General features: G+C 56.3%; 1 protein-coding gene across 2 annotated transcripts in view; it reads right to left on the bottom strand.

The window, feature by feature from the left end:
- LOC117648290 (zwei Ig domain protein zig-8-like) overlaps positions 1-24,918 on the bottom strand; it is a 214,066-nt gene that overhangs the window by 159,718 nt on the left and 29,430 nt on the right. Inside the window, exon 2 of one of the 2 annotated variants that reach the window (XM_034390743.1) lies at positions 14,219-14,269. The exons of the other annotated variant lie outside the window; for it this stretch is intronic. Coding sequence (XP_034246634.1) covers positions 14,219-14,269 — 51 coding nt within the window. The remainder of the gene's footprint in view (positions 1-14,218; positions 14,270-24,918) is intronic. 2 annotated transcript variants of the gene reach the window in all.

Raw genomic sequence — 24,918 nt, 5'->3', positions numbered from 1 at the left:
ACTGCGCGTAAATCGGTGAGTCGTGAAAACTGTAAATCAGGGAAAACATGGGTATCGCTCAGCGACAGGCGATTTGCCCCACATCGCGGTTCAGACCGTCGTTGCGGCGTCAAAAATCAAATTTCCGCACTCGACGGGTGGGCCAAGGTGAAGGTCGAGCAGGCTGCAGCCACACTGGAACTCGCCGTGGTAGTCAGCGGAGCGCGCAGGCGCAAACAAAACAAACTTGACAATCAGTGGAACAACTGGCGAGCAACGCGCGGCGCCACACCGCGGCCACAACGCGGCATTCCCGCCAGAGGCCGCGGCTCCACGGACACCGTGGCGCATGCATGCCGGATACAGTGGGCCAGTAGACCGGCGGAGGCGGACAAAACTCCAGACGCGTTTTGAGCTCCAGAGTCGCTACATGGGACTCGAACCGAACGTGTGACCCCACCAATGGATTGCTCTCCGAACGAGGAATCCATTGGTGGGGTCACACGTTCGGTTCGAGGCCCATATAGCGACCCTCGAGTCAAAACACGTCTAGAGTTTTGTCCGCCTCCACTGGTCTTCTGGCCCACTGTGCACCATGGTGGGCACCATGGCGGGCACCATGGCCCAGGCCGAAGCCGAAGCGAGACCACAGTGTTCAGTTCACAGTGAGTCGGTTGTCCCCAATAATGATCTGAATGGTGTCCGTTGCCTTTTGTGCGAGAAGTCTCACCCGTCGGTGGGTCACGACGGGCTAATAGTCGCTTGCATTCAGTGGGCCTGCTTCGCCTGCACAGCTGCAGCGGGTATCGCTTGCAAGGGGGCGACAGCAGGTCGCACAAAGGCAACCAAATCAAAAACAGTTTTTCTCCGGCGGGGCTGGCGAGCGGTATGATTGTGGTGGTGGTGCTGCCGACGGGGGCGACGCGGCCCGGCGTGGGGCCCCGCGTGGGGCAGGCCGGCAGGGCGGTCTTGTATTTCGGTCACGGAATTCCGGCCAAAAGTTTGCGGCAAACATTTCTCTGCCCGCCCGCGCCTTTGCATCACGAACGGAACCTCGCGTGCATCGGGACCTTCTTTGCCGTCTCTTTCCGCCTTCCATTTCGGTCAGTTTGGGTGCTACCGGCTTACATCGAAGCGTGAAGAAAATGTCTGCATTGTCTGCATTAACCACTGGGCAATGATGCGCCATTCCCGCAGTGCGTTTCATGGAAAAAATCGGCGGCAAAAAGTGGCAATACGAAAGTCTCAAGGAGACCCGCCGATCAGCTTCGGTGTTCTTATGGGAACCGGGCCTTCATCCGACGCTCCCTGCCGCGCAATTCGACAGATTAGTGGGTTCGTATTGGGCTGGCCCACCCGAAGTGCGCGCGGTTTCTGTGGTACAGTGAGAGTCCAGATTCAGAGGCCTTACCTCAGAGGGGTCACATTGGGTATTTGAACCCGCGACCCCGAGTGCCGAGTCTAGTCAACTCCTCTACCCTGACCGCTCAGCCACCGAACCAGCTTGTCGGCGGCGATGTCGCAACTCCTCTTGAGCTGCCGTTCGAGAAATCTGGTCCCGAAAAAATGGTACTTTGAGCGGTCTCGAACCCGGGACCTGCCGCTTCCCACACCGTGCTCTTAACCACTGAGCCACCGGGAGGCCATGGGACCCGCCCTGCCTGCGCTGGTACCCAATCTTCTCTGGATACACCTCCCCAAGCAATTGGTCGCCGAAAAAATTGTGTATACTACCGGTCCCGAACCCGGGACCTGCTGCTTCCAACGTCATGCTCTTTACCACTGAGCCACCGGGAGGGCATGGCACCCGCCTTGCCTGCGCCGGTACCCAATCTTCTCTGGATATACCTCCCCAAGCAATTGGTCGCCGAAAAAATTGTATTTACTACCAGTCCCGAACCCGGGACCTGCCGCTTCCCACGTCATGCTCTTTACCACTGAGCCACTGGGACGCCATGACACCCGCCCTGCTTGCGCTGGCGAAGTGCGTTCCTTCTCCGACTCGCTGACAGATTGGACCACGCCATCTGGTGCCGCCGCCTCGGCCACGACTGTATTCAAGACGTCCATGTGTGTCGATTGGAAAGAAAAAGTTGTGCACGTCACGCGGCCGCGGCAACGCCAGGACTCGCGAGGACTCGCTCCACAGTGGGCCAGAAGACCGGTGGAGGCGGCCAAAACTCCAGACGCGTTTTGAGCTCCAGAGTCGCTAACTGGGACTCGAACCGAACGTGTGACCCCACCAATGGACTCCTCGTTCGGCAAGCAATCCATTGGTGGGGTCACACGTTCGGTTCGAGTCCCATTTAGCAACTCTGGAGCTGAAAACGCGTCTGGAGTTTTGACCGCCTCCGCCGGTCTTCTGGCCCACCGTGCGCTCCCAGTTTGGGCAGCCACGCCTCGCAAGTTGGAAGAAGGAGACGGCCTTCATTTTCATTGCAAGCTGCGCGAAGCTGCGCCGCGCGCTGCGAGCGTCAGCCAGTCTTTCTTCACTTTCGGCTCTGAAACCAAAAAAGAAAGAAGAACAAGGAGAATAAAATACCCCACCGGAAGGCAGCGCGAGTTGCACGTAATTAGAAAGTGTCACCTCGCACCAGTCGCAGCAGTCCGACCAGGGAAGAGGACTTCCCCCCAGGTAGCGTTTATCCGGTACGCATTTCATATTCTACTATTTGGTCTCGCAAACCCTCAGTCCCAAGGAGAAACATCTGAAAAACAACTCGACTTTGCTTTCATGCCATGACTCTTGCTCAAGATGTTTTTAATAGTCGATACGAGCAGTAAGGTACGACCCCAATTTTTACAGGGACTTAATTTTTCCCTCAACTGTCACAACTTGATTCGGGACTGATTGAGTACTCGGAACTGGCGTGCGCGTGGTTCGGCACGCCAGGAGCGTGTTGCTCGCTCCTCTCTCTCTCTCTCTCTCTCTCTCTCTCTCTCTCTCTCTCTCTCTCTCTCTCTCTCTCTCTCTCTCCCTGTTCGTGTGCTCGCGGGCCAGCCAATCAGGGTCCTTTAAGGGCTGCGGGGCGGACTGCGCCCTCAAGGGGCCCAAGTGTTCCCCGGGCCCTTCCCCGGCCCTTGCCTCCGCCGCGCAGACACGGGTCAAGCACGCCCCGCTCGGCGCGCTCTGCGGTCCCAGTTAACAACAGTTTGCGGCCTCCCTGCCTCGCCCCCAACAGCCCTAACAGCCCGAACTGCCACTGCATACACGGCGTGGTGGGACGCCCCCCACGGTGGGCCAGAAGACCGGCGCGGCGCCGCCGCCGGCCGAAACTCCAGACGCGTTTCGAGCTCCAAGGGCACTGAACAGGACTCGAACCGAACGTGTGACCCCACCAATGGACTGCTCTCCGAACGAGGAATCCATCGGTGGGGTCACACGTTCGACTCGAGTCCCGTTTAGCGACTCTGGAGCTCGAAACGCGTCTAGAGTTTTGGCCGCCTCGCGGGCTTGACGCCTGCGGACCGGCGGGTAGGCAACCCACCGCCAGGGCTGCGCACCGCGTGGCCTACCCTCGTCTTCGCAGGGGCGCTGCTCACGCTTGGCGCACACAGCGCACACTGCTACACTGCTGCACGGTTGCAGTGTGCCCGCGTGGTCCGGCCCAGCGACGGGCACTGCCGCCCTGCCCGTCCACGCCTAGACGAACAGCCTCGGCGCACATTCCAGCACCACGCACGGTTCGCAGTGGCGCGACGCGAGGTTGCAATAATGAAGCGGGAGGCTTGCAACAGCCGGCCGGGCAATATGTCTCGAGGCCCCACACCGCCCCACACCTGGAGGACCTCATCCTCGCCGTCCTCGTCGTCTCCAGCCCCGTCGGCCCGCCAGCCCGCCTGGCCCGGGGGCCCGTTTTATTACACACTTAACACGGCACCGCCCCGCAGCCCTGAGCCCCGCAGGCCCGCACCGACGGCACGGGGGCGGCGCGGGGGCGGCGAGCCGACGGGAGACATCATGAGGAGGGCCAGGAGATTGATTGAGGAGGCGGGGCCATGGTTATGGGCTCGTTCCAGACCGTGGTCATGACCATGGCCATGGCCACGGCAGCCATCGTGACGCTCGGGCCAGAAGACAAGCGGAGGTGGCCGGAACTCGGGACGCGTTTTGAGCTCCAGAGTCGCTAAACAGGACTCGAGCTGGGCGTGTGACCCCATCAATGGATTCCTCGTTCGGAGAGCAATCCATTGGTGGGGTCACACGTTCGATACGAGTTCCATTTAGCGACTCTGGAGCTCAAAACGCGTCCGGGCTTCCGGCGGCCTCCACCGGTCTTCTGGCCCACTGTGCGCTGACCAAACCCACCGCCAAGTACCGAAACACGACCTGCACAAGAAGAGCAAGTGGGTGAAGGCCGAGGCAAACTGGGAAGCAACCCTTCCCCGCCACCCAAGTTTAAACCGAACAGATAAATCTGCCATATTTCACGGCGCCTCGGCCCGCCTTGGCCGGACTCCCGGCCGCAGCGCTTGGCAGTGCGCTTGGCAGCGCGGACTACTCGCTCGCCCACCTTCAGCGACCAGAACTCATTTTTCTCGACGAGTGTTTTTACTTGGCGCTTCGCTTCCGTCAAGTTCTAAAGAGGTTTCGAGCGCCGTAAATCTCACCCTTTCCTCGGCTACCCGTCACGCAGTGGGCCAGAAGACCGGTGGAGGCGGTCGAAATGCCGGACGCGTTTTGAGCTCCAGAGTCGCTAAACTGGACTCGAACCGAACGTGTGACCCCACCAATGGATTGCTCTCCGAACGAGGAATCCATTGGTGGGGTCACACTTTCGGTTGGGTTGCTGTTCAGCGACTCTGGAGCTCAAAACGCGTTCAGCGTTTTGGCCGACTCCACCGGTCTTCTGGCACACTGTGCGTCATGCAGTGCAGAGGCAGACAAAGAGGAAGCCCGCCGGCGTGTGGACCTTGCACCTCTCCAGGGGTCAAGACTCATGAACGCGCTGCGAGAGACAGAGACAGACAGACAGACAGACCGAGACAGACGGACAGAGAACGAGACAGAAAAAATTGGGAAAGGAACAAAGACCTAGAAGGTTGCGTTTCTCAGACAAACAAGGACGGCAGGGGATTGACATAGAGTCAAAAGGGAGCAAAGGGTGCTTGCCAGCAACGGTCGCTTGAGCGCAGGCCGTGGGGGCAAAGGTCTGGTCGACCGGGACCACCACGTAGCACCAGGCGCCGCGCCCCGCCGCGCCCCGCCGCGCCCCGCCACGCCCCGCCACGCCGCGCCACCAGACCCAATCGAGTTTGCTCAGCCAGTCTGTGGCTATGGCAGCAGGATAAACAAGACCAGTACGGCCTCGGCCACGGCCTCGGCCACCACCTCGTGGAAAATCACTGGCCGAGGTCCTAATGACCTGACCCGACTCGGCCTGCGCGGCCAGTGCGCTTATCGGAGCCTGCTAGTTACGATCTCAAACCGTTACCGAGCAGTGGAGCGCCCCGCCCCGCCCCGCCCCGCCCCGCCATAACGCGGTCGTCCGGTGGCCTTTCATTCAGGGGACGCACCGGCGAACAGACGGACAGGCGGACAGACAGACAGACGGACATCGCGGTCGGGTGGCCGGCAGGGGTTTTAACCTTATTAAAGGTGAGGCTGACACGGTCCGGGCGCCAGCGCGCCAGCGCGCCAGCCTTGGCGAAAATCTATATTTCGGAGGTGGGAGGACTAGCGGCGTCACGGCACTGTGCGAAGCCAAAGCCGTGTCCGGTGGAAAGAATCGTGAAAAGTAAATAGTTAAATGAAACCATTTGCTGAGACAGTAGTTGTCGTGTGACTTCCGAAAATGAACCACCTGATTTCTTTTTCGCAGAGTACTGCCCGAGGCGTGGACTCTGTGAAAACGAGGAGCTGTGAAGGCCGCGAGTCGATGAGAGTGGAATGGACCTTTGATAGGACCCGTTGAACCCCTTCAACCAAATGGCCTCTCTTTCTTTTACTTCCGTCATCGCGACGGTCAACTTTCGATGAGGGGAAGTCTTTCTCTTCCAGTGCCGGCCCGCCCCCATCTTGCAGTGGTGCACACAAACTGCGGAATTGGCACATCCCTTTGGTAATACCCTTAATGCCCTTAAGCCAGTCCTGCCGGTTCTGCCGCCGGTCCCTACGGTGTGGCAGAGGGCCCCACCGAGGCCCAGGCCGGGGCCCAGGCCTGGGTCCACCGTTTGGAGATGCCATACAAGCTTTGCCTCGGCTTGGGGCTCGGGGCCCACAGTGGGCCAGAAGACCGGTGGAGGCGGCCAAAATGCCGGACGCGTTTTGAGCTCCAGAGTCGCAAAATGGGCCTCGAACCGAACGTGTGACCCCAACAATGGACTGCTCTCCGCTCGAGGAATCCATCGGTGGGGTCACACGTTCGGTTCGAGGCCTGGTTAGCGACGCTGGAGCTCAAAACGCGTCTAAGATTTCGGCCGCGTCCGCCGGTCTTCTGGCCCACTGTGGGGCGGAGGCAGTCCGATAGCACAGGCGCCACTTCGTTCGTCTCAATGGCAGTGTCTGTCTCTCTCCCTCTTATCACTCACGGAGCCTGGAGTAATCAAAAGCCGGACTCGGTAAACAGGGCAAGTTTGTCCAGGTTATTACTCTGGACGCGAAACGTGAACTCGCATTCTATTAGATTGAAACACGCTCACTCACAAGCGAGAGCCAATCCAACAAAAAGGAAAACGACGGCAATTGTGTGAGCCTTGGATTACTCTTTCTCTGGACGTGTGTGATGTCAACTTTTTTTTATTTTATTAACAGTGTTCTCGCAACGGAGCGGGTTGTCCTTCTGATGAAGGCTGGAGTGATTTGGCCAGGCCCAGCACTTGTGTGGTGGACAGAGCCCTGCAAACAGTCCCCAGGGAGTCGGTGTAAGGCGCGCACACACGCTCTCTCTCTCTCTCTCTCTCTCTCTCTCTCTCTCTCTCTCTCTCTCTCTCTCTCTCACACACACACACACACACACACACACAGCCGCGCAAACAAACAGGGCCGGACACACACACTCAAAATCAGTCTCCTCTCGCTAATGGGGATTCTGGCGTAGTCGCAAGCGAGGCTCGGCCACTGTACACTGACGCCGAGAGTCGTCACTCTGTCTCTCTCGCTCCTACATGCAACGGCCCACGAGTGCGAGAGAGACAGACTCTGCCGGCGCGACCACTGGCTACGCCACTGGCCAGGCCGATGGGCGGCGCCTTGCCGCCCCAGCTGCGGAAGTCCCGAAACGGCAAAGTTTCTCCACTACTTCCATTTAATTGCGGCAGAGAAATGTGTCCGAAAGCCTCACGCTGAAAATCAGAAGCGACCCACTGGGAGAGAAACAGGCGAAATTAAGTGTCAATGACGATATTTATTCGAAACTCCAAGATTCTCCTGCAGATTTTTTTTTTTGAACCCTGAGAAAATTAGCACAAGTGAGTCTCTGAGTCAAACTAAGAACTCGTATTTCCGATAACCTAGTGCGAAGTTGAAGGCCAGCTTTGTGCTCGATGTTTCCAAAAGAAAACCACGCCACCAAAAAGCAAAACGTTTCCTGCGCGTTCACCGTCCCACCTTGCTTTTTTTCTTTTTTTTTAGTTTAGAACGAGCTGCACTGGAAGCCGCCACTTGTTCGGTCTGCTGGCTGCCGGCGGAGCGCGCCAGTCAGTCCGGCCAGCCGATACCCAGTGAATTAAAACTCGCCGGAAAAAGGGGGCATTCAAATGAGGGGGATTCGATCCACTGGCGTGTCGGAGCGATTCGATTCCAGAGGCAAACAGGGGCGGTACACTGGTGGGCCGCGAAGCCGGCGCACAGTGGGCCAGAAGACCGGTGGAGGCGGACAAAACTCGAGACGCGTTTTGAGCTCCAGAGTCGCTACATGGGACTCGAACCGAACGTGTGACCCCACCAATGGATGGCTCTGCGAACGAGGAATCCGCTGGTGGGGTCACACGTTCGGTTCGAGGCCCGTTTAGCGACTCTGGAGCTCAAAACGCGTCTAGAGTTTCGGCCGCCTCCTCCGGTCTACTGGCCCACTGTAGCCCCCGGCCTAGCCCGCCAAGGGCCGGAGCCAGAATCGCAGAAAATGAGAGGCAGGTGCTAACAAACGTGTGCGCTGTCTCTCTCGCACTCCCAGCTGGACGCGCCAGGACTGCGAGAGGACTGACGGCGCGGCGTGGCGGAAAGGCTCGGCCGCCCTTCCAATCCGCAGGGGGCAGTGTCAAAGGGAGAGAGAGAGAGAGAGAGAGAGAGAGAGAGAGAGAGAGAGAGAGAGAGAGAGAGAGAGAGCATCGAGGATCTGCATTTCCTTCCGGTCTGCTTGCCTTTCCCCTTAATAGAGCATCACAGCGGGTTCATCCGCATGTACACATGCATTCCCCCCTCCCCCCCTTTCCCCCCAAACACACACCTAATGTTCGCCCCAACTGCATGTCGTGTTTGAAGTCCGTTTGGACTTGCAGGAGTGCCAACTTAAAAACCGGGTCGCTGAGGCACAATAACTGGACTCGGTCAGTCCGTCGCACTGGCCGTGCACCCTGGGCCATGAGGTCCGGTGGTTAACAGACCCCCCCGGCTCGGCCACACCCCGGCCAGAGTGAGGAAGCGTGTCGGACACGCAGTCATATGTTGAGGCAGGCGGAAGAGCGGGCGAAAAAGCGCTGTTGTTTATGAGCCAGCGCCGCGGGCCCGGGTTCAAATCCCGACTCTTTTACCCCCGCTGTAAATGCCCTTTGCCTGTTCGCTGCGGACTCGCGCAGCGAGAGCTAACTAACCCGAGATGAGTCCGGAGTGCGTGGACTGGACAAAGGGAGCGAGGGATGGCTTCGCCAAACTGTGTTGCTGCCTGTTACCTCGCGTTGCTTTTCCCTAACTTCGCCCCGATTGTGCCCGGTCCTGGAATGGGCCAGCCGACGTGAACGCCATCAGTTAGGTTCATCCGACGACTTTCTTTGGTTGGCTTAGTAAAAGCGTGTTAAACTTCCATTGCCTTTGCTAATAGTTTGAACCTGATTTTTCTTAAACAACTGGACACGAGAGCTGCAGTCAAAGCGATGCCGTGGCATATCACCTTGCGGGGCTTGCCGGCCCCACCACGCTCCGACGCACCCACCACGCCCCGCCGCGCCACGCCCCGCCACGTCACTGCAAGACATAGACATGGTTGTCTTCATGGAATGGATGCGAAAGCACGCACTGGGAGGGGGCACCCACAACAACGGATCCAGTGCCCCACCACTGCAGGGGAGTGACTGGGGGGGGGGGGGGGGGGGGGTTAGCCAGTGCAGCGGCCTCCAAGGGGGCCGGCCCTGCTCCGAGATATATTGGATTGGTGTGGGGAAGGCGGCGGTTAGAGGCTGACCCTTTTGTCCGAAGCACACTGCCCGGAAGCTGCATGTGTGCCCCCCCCCTCCACCCTCCCTCCGTTTGCCGAACGGCGAGCACACGTGTCGCGGAAGGATAGACACGTGCGGGCGACTTGCACGACACTGCAAGCCATGCACTTGTTGCTGGAGAGAGAGAGAGAGAGAGAGAGAGAGAGAGAGAGAGAGAGAGAGAGAGAGAGAGAGAGAGAGAGACCTTCATTCGGTACCAACGGGCATCGAACAAAAGAAAGTCACTTTATGTAACGTTTCCACCGTCCCACCCGCGCAAAGAAGAACGATAATTTTAAAATAATCCAAAAACTTACAAGGCGTTCGAGGTGCGAGCCGACGAGAGATTTTGCATTTTTCTTCGGGTGGAGTGGAGAGGGGACGGGCTGTATAAGCAGATGAAAGGAGAGGCGAGAGGGGATGAAAGAGGTAATTGTTGTGGCAGGAAGCGGAGTGGGGTGGAGTGAGAAATGAAGGAATTGGGGTCGCAAGTCCGGATCGGAATCCGGCTTTGGGGAGGGGAGGGAGGAGGGGGGGGGGGGGGATGGCGAGGGATGGTCAAGCTGCCGAGTCACCGCAATGGCAGGGGATGTGCCATGGTCACCCTATGACGCGTAAAAACAGTTTGCGCTTCGCGCGCTCTCGCCCCAGGAGAGGGGGGGGGGGCGGAGGGCCAGTGCACCGCGATATTGGCAATTATTGCAACGCGTAACTGCCGGCCAGACCATCATGTACTGCGCAGGAAGCTCGAATAAGTCTCACTCAAGCCGATGTGCGGAGGGAGGGAGAGCGAAAAAAGACTAACAACCTGGAATCACAAAAAAAAAAGCAAAAGCAAATTTCTTTTTTTTTTTTTTTTAAGAAGAGAACGCCGTGGGGACCACGGAGCAGTGGCGCGACCACGAACGGCTGGAATATTTAGAAAAAGACACAAAGACAGGTGGACGAGATGAATGCTAACAGAATAAGGGTGAAGCGGGCGAGGGAGTCCTACTTGCTCATTAAGACGGCCAGTTCGGTAGCTCTTGGCTGCTGGCACAGCCCCCCTCACTCTCTCTCTCTCTCTCTCTCTCTCTCTCTCTCTCTCTCTCTCTCTCTCTCTCTCTCTCTCAAACACACACACACTCACACAGCTGACGGCCGCCTTCATCAACTTCTAACAATGAGAGCCAGCAGAGCAGACCAAAGCACACAGGAAGATCCGTCTGAAAAACTCCCTCCGCCGCAGCAGCCGCCGCAGCCGCCACCTCGTCTTCATCGCGCGGTGCGCGCAGCAATAGCCTGCGAGGTAGGCCCGCCCGCCGCACAGCCGCGTCGTCGCGATGCCTGCCGCCCGGGCGCCCCACCCAGCGACGCGTTTCGAGCTCCAGAGTCGCTAAGCGGGTCTCGAACCGAGCGTGTGACCCCACCAATGGATTCCTCCTGCGGAGAGCAATCCATTGGTGGGGTCACACTTTCGGTTCGAGTCCAATTCAGTGACTCTGGAGCTCAAAACGCGTCCGGGGTTTTGGCCGCCTGTCTTCTGGCCCACTGTGGGCCGGACCTTGAATGCAGCGTCCCATTGACGCGCTGCAGTTGGGCTACTCTGGTGGGGGGCGCTGACCCCGTTCGAGTTAGCATATTCGATCCACTCACTCTGATTGCGTGTTTGTCCCTCGATCGCAGCGGCCAATGCGGCGAATTCGACGGCCACACTGCAAGGGGGTGGGGACCGGAAACCGGAAACCGGTCCCGCGGCAGAAGAGCAAACTCTTTTTTGAGCTCCGGTGTCGCGAAATGGGACTCGAACCGAACGAGTGACCCCACCAATGGATTGCTCTCCGAACGAGGAATCCATTGGTGGGGTCACACGTGCGGTTCGATTCCTGTTAGGCGACTCTGGAGCTCAAAACTCGCCTCAGTTTTGGCCGCCTGCACTGGTCTTCTGGCCCACTGTGCCACCTGCACGTCCCCTGTTCACCACACTGTCAACCGCCATTCTTCGGGTGTCGCTGGTCCCGACATTGCATACATCGGCGCGAATTTTCCGATCGTGATTGACGTGAGGGCCCGCGAATGAGAGACATGCACGGAGACCGGAAAGGGGGTGGGGGGGGGGAGGGGGGCACTGATAAAGCGATACAACGGGAACTGCATGCGCAATGAGCGAACGAGAGCGTACTGTCAGCGCGAGCAATGGCGAGGGGGAGGGGGGGGGTGTTACGTGCCCGGCTATTTATCACTGATGTCGTCGCCCGGCTCCGCAGTCTTGACTTCCTTCATTTTCTCCCCTCGACGTTCGCCAGGCGTGCCATTCAATCTCAGCAGGATTTGCTTTATTATTTCAACAAACAAAAACAACAAGCGAACAGAAAAATGACCCCAAATAAAACGAGGAGGAAAATGCGCCGCGCGCTGTGAAGGACTCGAGGACGCGTAGCGCCGCATCGCACAGTGGGCCAGAAGACCGGCGCAGGCGGCGAAGACTCTAGACGCGTTTTGAGCCCTACAGTCGCTAAACGGGACTCGAACCGAACGTGTGACCCCACCAATGGATTCCTCGTTCGGAGAGCAATCCATTGGTGGGGTCACACTTTCGGTTCGAGCCAGGACTCGGGCTCAAAACGCGCTAGATTTGGCCGCCGCCGGCTTCGGCCCATGGTGCACGGCCGTGGGATCTGAAGAGCTTGCCTCCAGTCGATGGAAACTGGGAAAGCGCGCACCCGTTTCTAAGGGCTTACCGTGAGGGGACGATCGGATGCACACAACCGCGGGCTGTATGTGGTGGAACAGACAACATTGACGAGACAGAAACAGACAGGAAGAGACAGACACAGCCGAAAAGAAACTGCACGAGTCTGGCTCTGCCGATAGACAAACAGGCCGACTTCGGGCGCCCCGGTTTGAGACCCGCACCGACGCAAGCGGTACGTTTAGGCCGAAGTAAACCGGTTAGGTTCCGTTCCAGTCAGACCAATTCGCCGGTTCAATATTTGGACAGCGTCGGTCGGTCGGTCGCGGGCCGCCTCTGAACGCAATAAAATGAAAATAAAAGTTCCGTCAACACGCTGCTGTTGTTGTTGTTGGTAGGTTGTTGGAGAAACATTTCATCTGGGAAAATGGGTGAACGAAGTTAAAAAAATTTTGTGCCCGCAGTGTATGAGCGCACCCCCCCTTTTCAGCCGCGAGGCGACGGCCCCTTCTAGATTACGTGCGATTTCGGATTACTTTCACTTCGCCACGTGAAATCGGATGACGAGAGCGGAAAAGAAAAGGGAAAAAAATTGAGAAAGAGGAAAAAAAGTGACTGGTCTAATTAATTAGGGCCAGTAAAAGGGCCGGCCAGGCCGATCCGTGGTGCGGATGCCGTGCCGAGAAATGGGCCAGTTTTACTCCGGAGCTCGCGAGCCCCCCCCCCCCCCCCCCGCAAAAAAAAACAAAAAAAAACACACACACACGCACAAGCTGGTGGGAAATCCAAAAGTAAACAAACAGAGAAGTTTTTATTATTATTATTATTAATATTATTATTTACAGGGATCTGCAAAAAAAAGTTCTTGGCCTAGACTGGCCTTTGCGCGACTGTGCAAAGTCACGGCCAGGCAAAGCACCTTCAACAGCAAGGGGAGAGAGAGAGAGAGAGAGAGAGAGAGAGAGAGAGAGAGGAGCGGAGAGAGAGAGAGAGAGAGAGAGAGAGAGAGCCCAGCTTAAAATTCCACCTGGAATTTCCTCTGGATTTCTTGTTTCCATCTGGATTGCTCATATCCATATGGGATTTATATTTTCCAGCTGGAAAGGGTCATTTCCATACCAGGCTGCTGTCTGAAATAAGGGTCCAGATGGAAATTTTTTCCATAAGGGTTTGAGTTACCCAGAATGGAAATTGTATTCCACTGTGGAAAGTCTGATTTCCATAGCGAGATTTCCACAATGGATTTTACTAGAAATCCAGGATGGATTTTTCATTTCCAGACTGGATTTTGTAAGCTTTTGTCCGCTAGGTGGCGCTAGTGTCGCTTTTTTTGTCCTGAAGTAGATAAAAGGCTCTCCTAGCTCAAAGAAAGTGCCCTCATACTTCCGAATAGGTGGATTCTGAACGGTATCCATGAGAGTTATGAATCCTTATGTGAGTGATGTATGTATCAGTATTACAGGCTGAGAATTTTATAATCTAAGTTATCTCTCGCTTGTGACCAAGGCTCCCAATTTCCTTAGTCGAGGAAGTTTAATTCCAGGGGACATGTGACAAATCCAGTACCATCTGGCACATCAATCAATTTTTGAGGCAGTGGCACCTGCACCTCTTTGGTGTCTGTACCATTGCCGAGCTGGCTTTAGCTTATCTACTTGATAAGCTTGCTCTAAATACTCAACTAATTCCTGCTTGAATCAGTATGAATACGTGAAAAGAATCCATATTTTGAGAAATTGGGGGAACACAGGGGGCACGCTCCATTCTAAAGTCACTGCGATTAGCAGTGTTAAAGTATGCCTCTTTTTTACAAATAAACGAGTACAGTATTTTGGAGTGATTTCCATTTCCACAGATGTGTAAATCCATACTGGAAATCGGAAACCCACAATGGAATTCATGAAATTCCAGATGGGAAAACGTTCCAAATACCAGCTGGATTTCAGATCCCTCTGGATTCTACTTTCCACAATGGAAATAAATCCAGACCAATTTCCAGGTGGAATTTTAAGCTGGGGAGAGAGCGCTACTTAGCGGAACCGGAAATTGGCTTTAACGGAGACTGATTTGTCCCGGAAACGGGGCGCCAGGTAGGCCGTGGGCCGGAAGCGACCGGAAGACGGGCAACACAGCGCCGCCTTGCGCCCATTCGACCGCCGAGTTGTCTTTTCAACGACTGGGCTGGGGCGCCGGGAATGTCAACATCCAAACAGGTACCTGGAAAAGTTTGAAGTGTGGCGTCCCTGTCGATCGCTGGTGGAAGCACACCTGAAACAAACGAAGGAATGCGTTAGTAGAGTCCGAACCGATCCATAATTTCCTTCAGTGCTGCAATTTAGAAATTATTTTATTTCGCAGGGATTGCAGTTTTGTGGGGACTTTTCGAACTTGGCCAGTTAATTCTGAATTTTCAGAAATGATAAACGCCCAGAGTGGTGGTGTTTAAATTTTTCGGTATTTTTTTCGTTTTTTTTTCTCCTTTTGTCGAGCTTTGACGCTGGTGATTTGCAATCGTCCGCCCAGTGCCGCACTGCTGTCCATATTGCAGGCTGTAATCGAGTTGAGCCCTAATCCCGTTGATGACGCGCTGACAGGCGAATCGCAGTGTCATGGTGTCCATGGCGTCCGCGGTGTCCGTCCACGGCCCGCCTTTGTCCACCAATGGAATTTACTCACTCGCACTTGTCCCGCGAATAGACTGTACTCTCTCCCACGCTGTCACCATCCGTCCGCCCGTGACAGCGGATCAAACACGCCGCAGCCGCGGGGCGGGCACTGGCACACGCTTGGAACCTTGCGAAGTGTTTTGAGCATAATTCACTTTGTTAGACGAAGAGATAGTTCGTTAAATACGAAGTATTTTCTTTGCAAGCTTATGTATGCTCAGAATAGTACTTTGTAATGACAAGCTGCTTTTCTTTGTAAGGCCTGCAATAGTTTGTAAGGTTTTCTCAGTGCACGAGCCGATTTCACCTGTACTCACAAAAAAAAACAACCTCCAATTTTTGTTAATGTTGTTGTTGCTTTTTTAGCGTTTGACCTCGAGTGTGATGCCTTTTTTCATCGCCGCACTCTACACCTGCAGCCGCATAGTGGCTGCTTCCCCGAAGTCCATACTCGGATACTTGTTATCTCATCATACCCCCACACCGTAAACAAAACCCCCGGCCCGGAACACGCTGCTTTGTTCTAGATCTGTGCTAACTACCACCCCGCCCCGCCCCGCCCTGCACTTGACTGTGCTGGCCCAGCAGCCGATTACTTCCGTAGACGGGCATAATTGAATCGGTTCAAAACAGGAGAGGGGAGGGACAGAGAAAGAAGTAGGGCGCCGTTGCTCCTAAGGTGCCGGGAAGGCAGAGAGAGAGAGAGAGAGAGAGAGAGAGAGAGAGAGAGAGAGAGAGAGAGCTGCAAGAAGCAGGGGAGGAATCGCGAAGGGGCTGAAAAATGGTGCGGGGTCGTTGAACGAGGACGCGAGCAACAAGAGAGTCGTGCCTGTCTGTCTGTCTGTCTGTCTGTCTGTCTGTCTGTCTGTCTGTCTGTCTGTCTGTCTGCCCGTCCGTCTGTCCGCCCGTCTGCGCTGCGCTTAGCAGGGTCTCGAAGAGAATGTCCTTCCCGGCGACATTACCCCTCAGACCGATTCCACGGCCACCCTCGAAAGCGGGCACAAGCCCACTTGACGCAAAAGAAAGCCGAGTCGGGGAGGAAGAAACGCAATAATGGCGGCAATTTCAAAGGCCGACATGCCTGGGCAGTGCTTGGCTAGTGCCTGGCCAGTGCCTGGCTCCACGTGTGCGCGTCGACCAATGGCGTGGAAGCGTTGGGGCCCTGACGTGTGTGTCAGCCAATCGTCGCTGCGCATGTGAAACTCGCAAGACCGTTGTTCTGTCGCACGCAAATGATAATTATTATTTTCAAAAGTCCACTTAGAACGGAAAATCACTATTTGTTTGTGTGAACGGGTGTGGGTGTGGACTCCAGCCAGCCTCCAGCCAGCCTCCAGCCAGCCTCCAGCCAGCCTCCAGCCCTCGTAAAACCAAACGAATTAAAACTTGCAAATTGTTATTAGTTTTTTAGTAAATTTTGCTTAATTTTAAAAATTGAGTTTAATTTGACTAAATTTAAGTATTTTTAGTTAATTTTCATTTGCAAAACTAGAATTTGTTAATCTTTGTAAGCTGCTTTTAAATTTTTAAAATTTTAAATTTTTAAAATTAAAAAAAATTACTAAAAAACTAATAAAAAATTTACAAGTTTTAATTTGTTCGTTTTACGAGGGAGCCAGCCTCCAGCCAGCCTCCAGCCAGCCTCCAGCCAGCCTCCAGCCAGGGTCACGGTGGCTCCATTCCACCGGTAGGCCCACTGACGCGGAAAACCAACAGGGGAAAAAATCTGTCGTTGCATGACTGTCCCGGAGGGTGGCTCTGCACCGCTCCGCTCGGCTCGGCTCGGCGCGCAGGGAGCGCAGCCCTGGGCCCTGGGGCCCGGGGCCTGGGGCCCGGCGTGAGGTGGTGGTCCGGAAGGTGGAGGGTGAGGCTGTTATTGTGGGGCATCGCCAGCATCGGCCATAACTACGCGGCAGTGCCGGCAGTGCGGCCCGGATTAACTGATAAAAAGACCCTCCGATATTGCAGCCCCGGCTAAGCCAGTTACACGCAGAGGAGCCCCTTCACATTCCCTGCCCGGCCCTCCCGCCGAATTCCTCCCAAGCAAAAGTTGATTTTATTTGATTTTTTTTGGCTCGGATTTTCCGGCGATCGCGGCGCATTTTCTACAAACTAATGCGGAGCCGCCTTCAAGCGGCGCGGCTCAATCGGAAGGCTTCCGAAAACATGGAGTTGCAGGTCGGCGGTTTTCCCAACGGTGCACAGTGGGCCAGAAGACCGGTAGAGGCGGTCAAAACCCCGGACGTGTTGAGCTCCAGAGTCGCTAAATGGCACTCGATTCAAACGTGTGACCCCACCAATGGATTGCTCTCCGAACGAGGAATCCATTGGTGGGGTCACACGTTCAGTTCGAGTCCTGTTTAGCGACTCTGGAGCTCAAAACGCGTCCAGAGTTTTGGCCGCCGGCGCCGGTCTTCTGGCCCACTGTGCTGCCGGTGCGCTCCCTGGACGTCCCCGGGACTGGAACCAGCCCGCCTACAATTCCATCAAAACGATAACAATCCCTCCACCCTCAACTAGATTGCACGGTGATTCCCATTTTGCTAGTTTCATTAATTTCTGCCGGCGCCTGGGGCTGGGCCGCCCTGTGTACTGCGGAGTCGTTTCATCGCTCTGTCTCTCCCACACCTTCAGGGGATTCCCCACGAGTGCGAGAGAGACAGAGCGATATGGAATGAGTCTGCTGAACAAGAAATATCGCGGCTTAGGCACCCCTTACCCGACACGAGTTCGAGGTTCGGCCAACAACGTTGCAAATAATAAATGGCAGCCTTCAAGGCGGCCCCAAATTTCTTAATGGCCCCTTAGAATCAATAACTTTCTATCAAATTCGCACCGCGCTCTCAGAGGCTGAAAATTCCGTCTCCAGAGAGAGAGAGAGAGAGAGAGAGAGAGAGAGAGAGAGAGAGAGAGAGAGAGAGAGAGAGAGAGAGAGAGAGAGAGAGAGAGAGAGAGAGAGAGTGAGAGAGAGAGAGAGAGAGAGGACCCGCTTCGCATCCCACGCGCGACTTTGCCACTTTCCGCTTGAATCAACTCTTAACTACAGAGAAGTGTGGTCACTGCTCGCTTTTTTTTAGACCCGCCGTTTTTTCCAAGCCGGTCCGTGGCGGTCAAGCGAGAGCAGGCGGTCAAAGGGAAGGGAGCACATTCCTCAAATTGGCCACAATTAGCGTCTTATTATTCCCTTCTCCGAATTCGAGTTGGCAACTAGGCGACGGCCAGCCCGCCAGACTGGACCTCGTGGGGCGGGGCGGGGTGTCTCGCGCCCAATACGAACAAGAAAGGACGCTAACTCGGCCGGATCCATCCTGCCCCAGTGCCGAGGTTGGTACCCACACTACCAACCAGAGAAACGTTGAAAGCTCAACCAAATTCAAGCCCAAAATGGATGTCGCTAACATAGAAAATAAAACAAACAACCAGAAAAAAATTTAAAATGAAAGAAAATGAGTAGGGAATGAAACGAAGACGGAAGTTCGTAGTTCGAACTTTAAGAAAATAAATCCACCAAACGGTGCGTGTTTTTGTTGTTGTTGTTGTGTTTCTTTTGTCGCTTTCCAGGATGCTGTAGACGCGACCGATGGCGTGGCGGCCATTACATATTCAAGGGCCATTCTTCAGCATTTGTTCGTACACTGTAACAAGGGTGCGGAAATTGGAACTGGCTAATGGCGTCGAGACGAACGCTACAGATCGAGTCTGGGCCGGGGCCTCGGCCGGGGCCGTCCTCTCCAGTGCTGTGTACCGCTGAGTGAATTTCGCCACCGTTTCGCGAGAGAGGTCCCCCATCGCCGTCGCTCTCTCTCTCTCTCTCTCCCCTTTCCCAGTTTGTTCTCGATCTCCTTTTCCTCCTTGTGCCCCTGCCCGTATTACTCGGCCAGCAAGCGAATGATGGATAACCGGTTTCTTCCGCGTGGGGTCACAGCGTGTATCATAAATTTATGCACACGATTTCTTTTCGAGCGGCCGCTCTGGCCTGCCCGCTCTGCCCGGCCGCTCTGCCCGGCCCGCTCTGCCGCCCTGTTGCCACTCGTATCAAAACCCCTCATGCACATGGACGCCCTCATTCATTTAGCAGTGCCACAAAAATACATGAGAGGGAAACAAAAAGAATGCCGGAGCGACGAAAAAAATTTGGGGTCCCGACCGGTACTTGAACCCGCGACCTGGGATCTCGGCGCGCAAAGTACGGAGCGCGACCTTTCCGCCTGCACTCGCCAGTCATGGTCCTAGACGTGATGGCGTTTTGAGAGCAAGTCGCGCCGCTCGTCTGCCCCGCCCCCTTTCTCCCGGCGGCCTCTCTCTCTCTCTCTCTCTCTCTCTCTCTCTCTCTCTCTCTCTCTCTCTCTCTCTCTCTCTCTCTCTCTCTCTCTCTCTCTCTCTCTCTCTCTCTCTCTCTCTGCACCCCGTCCTGCTCCTGACACACGCCGGACCGGCGGGCACTCCCGCCGTCCATTTGGGGCCGCCAACAGGTACGACAAAATTGAGCGGCAAAATTTCGCGCCAAAAAAAGTGGCGGGAAAACACGAGTCCGCGCCACGCCACTGCGAACCAGTTTCAGGAGATTCCGCTGAGGTTATTTCACAGTGGGGGCAACACTCTTCTGGGTAGTCCAGGACCCTTGCAAGGACTTGAACTCAAATCGCATCCAATTGGACCCTATTGGCAGATTAGCGGGCTGGTGACCTTTCCCTCCCCCCCCCCTCCTTTCACCGATCATTCACCCCCTCCCCTCCGCCAGGGCGACTCTGCCAGCTGGCACACTGGCAGGAAGAAACCCTACCGAAAACCGCGCGATAAACCCACCCGGTTCTCCACTCTTTTTTTTCCGCCCCACTGTCGGCGCTCTCCGCTCCCTGCGCGTGTTTTTGTCTCTGTCCCTCTCATTATTTCCCCCGTAAAAAAAAGGCACACATAACGCAAAACTGACGCGAGCTTGGCCGGAAAATGACACGATTTTTCAACGATGGCAATTCTTGGCGGCTGCATCGCCGCTCGGCGGGAGGCGGCGGAGGGGAGGGGAGGGGCGGTAATAGTGCCGCCCCGCCCCAGTCGGGGTAATCCGACGCGGGCCGCCATTACCACCGCCATCATCACATTTTGGCGGTAAAGTGCAGCCCGTTTGAAAAGTTTCCTCTAGACGGCGTCGCGGCTAGCGCGGCTAGCGCTGATTGTGTCAGATGCAAGGTCGTTGCGGTTGTGGCGTCTTCCCCGAGTGAGCGGGCGGGCCGACGGGGGGGGGAGGGGGGGGGGCACGATTTGCGTGCAGCTATCATTATTGCAATTCGTCTCCCTCCAGTGACCCAGGAAAAAATGCCCCGGGAAGTGTGGACGCGTTTTGAGCTGCAGAGCCGGTAAGCAGGACTCGAACCGAACGTGTGACCCCACCAATGGATTCCTCGTTCGGAGAGCGATCCATTGGTGGGGTCACTCGTTCGGTTTGAGTCCTGTTTAGCGACTCTGGAGCTCAAAACGCGTCCGGGATGTTGTCCGTGCCTCGACCGGACTCCTCTGGCCCACTGTGGGCCGCCACGCCCTGCCGGAGCATGGACAATACAGGGCAGCAGGGTCGAGCCAGGTTGACGTTCCTCTGCGCAAACAATGGTCGCCAATCGGGCTCTGTTTGTTCGGACCGTTCCAATTGGCATCAAAAGGCACCGGCACTTGAGAAGCCCAGCTCGCCTTGCCGGTCCACAGTGGGCCAGAAGACCGGTGGAGGCGGACAAAACTCTAGACGCGTTTTGAGCTCCAGAGTCGCTAAATGGCACTCGAACCGAACGTGTGACCCCACCAATGGATTCTTCGTCCGGAGAGCGATCCATTGGTGGGGTCACACGTTCGTTACGAGTCCCATTTGGCGACTCTGGAGCTCAAAAGGCTTCTAGAGTTTTGTCCGTCTCCACCGGCTTCTGGCCCACTGTGGGGCCCGGCCACGGCCTCGCCCCGCGCTGCGATACCTGGAGACGCAATCAACACCACCAAATCAACTTCTCTTTTTTTGGTGTATTCTCTTATTTTTATCGTCAGGTTGTTTTGCTGGCACAGTCCCCCCGACAAGTATGCAGTGCATAAAGAAACGGGCCCACTGGCGGGTTTCCCCCCTCGGGCCTGAGACGGGAACCAGTGCCGGAACCGCGATTGGCTGACATCGCCTTAATGCATGTAATCACGTCATAGGATGCGGAGGAGTAGGGGGGGGGAGCGTAACGGGCTCTTAACAGGCTTGCGGCGGGTCAGCCGGGAAAGAGCGTCGACAGACAGACAGACAGACAGACAGACAGACAGACAGACAGACAGACAGACAGACAGACGGACAGACAGACAGACAGACAGACAGACAGACAGACAAACAGACAGACAGACAGACAGACAGACAGACAGACAGACAGACAGACAGACAGACGGACGGACAGACAGACAGACAGACGGACGGACAGACAGACAGACGGACAGACAGACAGACAGACACATGGACAGACAGACAGACAGACAGACAGACGTAATGACGGGAAGAAGGCTTGGCCGGAAATCTGGGGCAGCGTTAGTGATCCACCTTAATGAGAAGATGGCGTGGCCGGCGCCGTCTTTGCCGGCGAATCATATCGGAGCCATCTCCCGACGAGTGTCCGTTTCTCTGTTTTCTGTTTGCTCGGGCCGCGGTTCGTTCCCATTGGCGGGGCCGGGAGGTGGCAAGACGCAGCGATTGGCGCACGCTCACCGAACCGCTAGAACGCACTCACACGGGCAAACACACGCGCACGCACACACACACACACACACACACACGCATGCACGCACGCTCGTGCGACACGCTCACGGACGAGTGCGTCAAAACGAGCAGCCGGAGCTTTGAAATGTGATGAGCTTCCAGACACCTAAATATATATTGCCCCAGCGAGCGCGGTGCGGCCGCCACCACGTGCGAGGCGGAGGCTGCCTGCCTGCCTGGCTGCCTGCCTGGCTGCCTGCCTGCCTGGCTGCCTGCCTGCCTGGCTGCCTGCCTGCCTGGCTGCCTGCCTGGCTGCCTGCCTGCCTGGCTGCCTGCCTGCCTGGCTGCCTGCCTGCCTGCCTGCCTGCCTTGTTGACAAATCGAGCGAATGCTTGGTGCAGATGGGAAGCACTTTGTCATACGTGTGGGAGCCCCCACCGCCCCCGCCGCCCCCGCCGCCCCCGCCGCTTCCGCCGCCCCCGCCGCCCCCGCACTAGCCTCTTGCAGCCCGCTCCTTGCCTGCCGCTCAGCCTCCCCTCGTCCCCCAGGTCTCCAAATCCCGTTTCGAAAAGCGAATTGCGCTTGCGCCCTGAGCCTAAATAGGTCGTGCTTGAAAAATCAGTCCCGGTGTCGCCATAAAACAAAGGGTTCAGAGGAGCACTGCGTAGGCCAAAAATCCTTTTTTGGTTGTTGCGCCCGTTGTAGACCGCCCCACAGTGGGCCAGAAGACCGGTGGAGGCGGCCAAAACTCTAGACGCGTTTTGAGCTCCAGAGTCGCTAAACAGGACTCGAACAGAACGTGGGACTCCACCAATGGGTCCCTCGTTCGGAGAGCAATCCATTGGTGGGGTCACACGTTCGGTTCGAGTCCCGTTTAGCGACTCTGGAGTTCAAAACGCGTCGGACCGCCTCCATCGGTCTTCTGGCCCACTGTGTGGCTCCGCCCGCCCCGCCCACTGGGAGCTGTCCGGCCCAGCCGTGGGCCTTCTAGCAGTGTGGTGTGTGCCTCGCCACGTACATCATGAGGGTGAGGGCGTAGCTGCTGGGGACTCCGGAAGGCAAACAATCAGGGTCCGAAATCACCTCTGCGTTGCCGCACAGACCGAGCAGCCAGCCGCGAGTGGCGCGGACGGAGCAGGCAGCCAGGCAGGCAGCCAGCCACCCCAAAGGGATTCCACGCCCCGAATGCCAGGGAAAACAGATATATCGCCTGAGGGAGAGTGACTCGTTCGACGCGCCCAAGAAGCTCTGTCTCTCTCCTTCTTTCTGTCTCCGTCCCTCTCACGACAAAGTCCCACGGCCACGCAGCCGAGATGCGAAATACGTGACAGGTCGGGGTTCAGCGGGCGAGGTGTGGGTTCAAATACCCGCGACAGCGGGGCTTGCCTCGGCCCGCCTGCTCTCCGGATTTTCACTCTCGCGTGACTGGATCTTCGACGGGCGGAGGACTTGTGTCCTCATGTCATTCCTCGTGGTTTCCAAGAGGAAAGACTACGCCGGAAAATGATAACGTTTCGTCAATATTGTTTCAGAAGTTGTTGACCACGTGAAACTTTATCAAAACAGTTTTCCGAAGTCGATTTCTGTTCGGGCGACACGCATGATGCCGTCAGGGCGAAGCGGCGCAGAAAAAGCGAGAAAAGTAGTTGCTTTTTTTTTCTTCGCTACCAGAAGGCGGCTTCCCGCTACGCGCCTCGTGTCTTGTTGGCTCTAGGCAACCCCTCAGAGCGTGTGAGCGTGTGTGTGTGAGCTTCTTGTCTTGATTGTGAGGCTTACAGGGCCTCTCGGACACGGTCCTCACGCACGGTCCTCCAGTCCGAACGGGGGGCTCGGGTTTTCGTCACCACTGCTGGTGATCCCCTGCGACGGGTAGGTTGTCCGTCCGAAAGACAGGCGCCCTGCCCAGGCAGCGCACAGTGGGCCAGAAGACCGGTGGAGGCGGTCAAAGTCCCGGACGCGTTTTGAGCTCCAGAGTCGCTAAACGGGCCTCGAACCGGATATGTGACCCCAAGACAACCAAAAACTTTAGCAAAAATGATAAAATTGAGCCATCTTTTAAAAAAATAATAGAGATTCTAGACTTTGTGGCCGGCAGGGTTTGCGGGTGCGGGGAGTCGAACCGCCGAAAGTGGGCTCGGCGCCTCAGGGCGCGCCGGGCTGGCCGCAGCTGATGCTCGGGCTCGGCCCACTGCCCTGCTTAATGTACGGACAGCTTTACAAGGCAGTGGAAAGTTGCGCGCGGATTTACGGGTGGAGTGGAGACACTGCACTGCCTCGGCACCGCCTCCCACCTGGAGTATCCAGCTGGAGAGTGCGTCCCAGTGTGTCAGAAGGAAAAGCGGCGCGGTATTGCCCTTTTTGGAGGAGAAGAAGGAGAAGGAGGGTGCCTCCTCGGCGGGGAAAAAGAAACAAAAACAAGGAAAAAATAACAAGACGCTGGCCGAAGAGCAGGGCGAGAGGGAGAGAGAGGCCTAAACAAATGATGGAGACGACGCTTCGTTGTCCTGGACCGGCCGAAAAATACATCGGAAAAAAAAAGGGGAGAGAAAATGGTCGGACCGAAAGATATATTCCACTTTGGTTCAATTGTCTGTGACACTGTTCCATTCTAAATTGCAGAAGCGCGTCAGTGAAAAGAAGGCCCCCCGGCTTGCCTGCCGTTTGACCGTTGCTTTGTCTCGCTCCAGCGCGCCGAGCCGCGCCGAGCGCGGTCTGGCCCTTAATGGTAATGGTAATGGCCGGCAGGCACCACGCGCACACGGCTGCGTGCCGGGACTGCCCGCCTCGCAGGCGCTACAGTGGGCCAGAAGACCGGTGGAGGCGGCCAAAACTCTGGACGCGTTTTGAGCTCCAGAGTCGCTAAATGGGACTAGAACCGAACGTGTGACCCCACCAATGGATTGCTCTCCCAACGAGGACTCCTTTGGTGGGGTCACACGTTCGATTCGAGTCCCATTTAGCGACTCTGAAGCGCAAAACGCGTCTAGAGTTTTGGCCACCTCCACCAGTCTTCTGGCCCGCCCACTGTGCCAATCTCCACTCCCCACTCCCCTCTTCCCACTTCCCATTTCCCACTTCCCGTCCAACAGAGGTTGTCGAATTCCGCGAAAGCTAAAAACGAATCTGACCTTCGAATCGAATGAGATTGCGCATTGACTTGGGCCCAAGCTTCCCTTTTTATTTTTTTCACGGACGACAGAGGAACAAGAGTTCGTTAACACTCTGCGGCCGCGGGGCTGGGACTTCATCCGTGAGCTAATTTTGAAAAGCCGTGCGGCCATCCGGGAACGCGGATCCGGGAATTCGGTCCCAGCGGCAACTGGTGGGCAGGGCGTGGTGGTGGGCCCGTTGCGGAGTGGCTTCGGGGAACTGCACGCGGTGACTGCAAAGTGGAGCATCGACGGGTCGATGAAGCGTCCGCACCGCTAGTTTTCGACTGAACCCGCCCGCGCCAGCCGGAAAAACAGCACCAACATGTTTACGTTATTTATTTTTTTTTATTTTTCGGGTGCCGGGAAGAGGATGAGGGTGAGCGGCGGAGA

This window comes from Thrips palmi, unplaced genomic scaffold (genome assembly GCF_012932325.1).
Source record: "Thrips palmi isolate BJ-2018 unplaced genomic scaffold, TpBJ-2018v1 HiC_scaffold_3, whole genome shotgun sequence".
NCBI lineage: Eukaryota > Metazoa > Arthropoda > Insecta > Thysanoptera > Thripidae > Thrips > Thrips palmi.
Note: the sequence above shows the minus strand (reverse complement) of the source record. Positions and strands in the feature narration are given on the sequence as shown.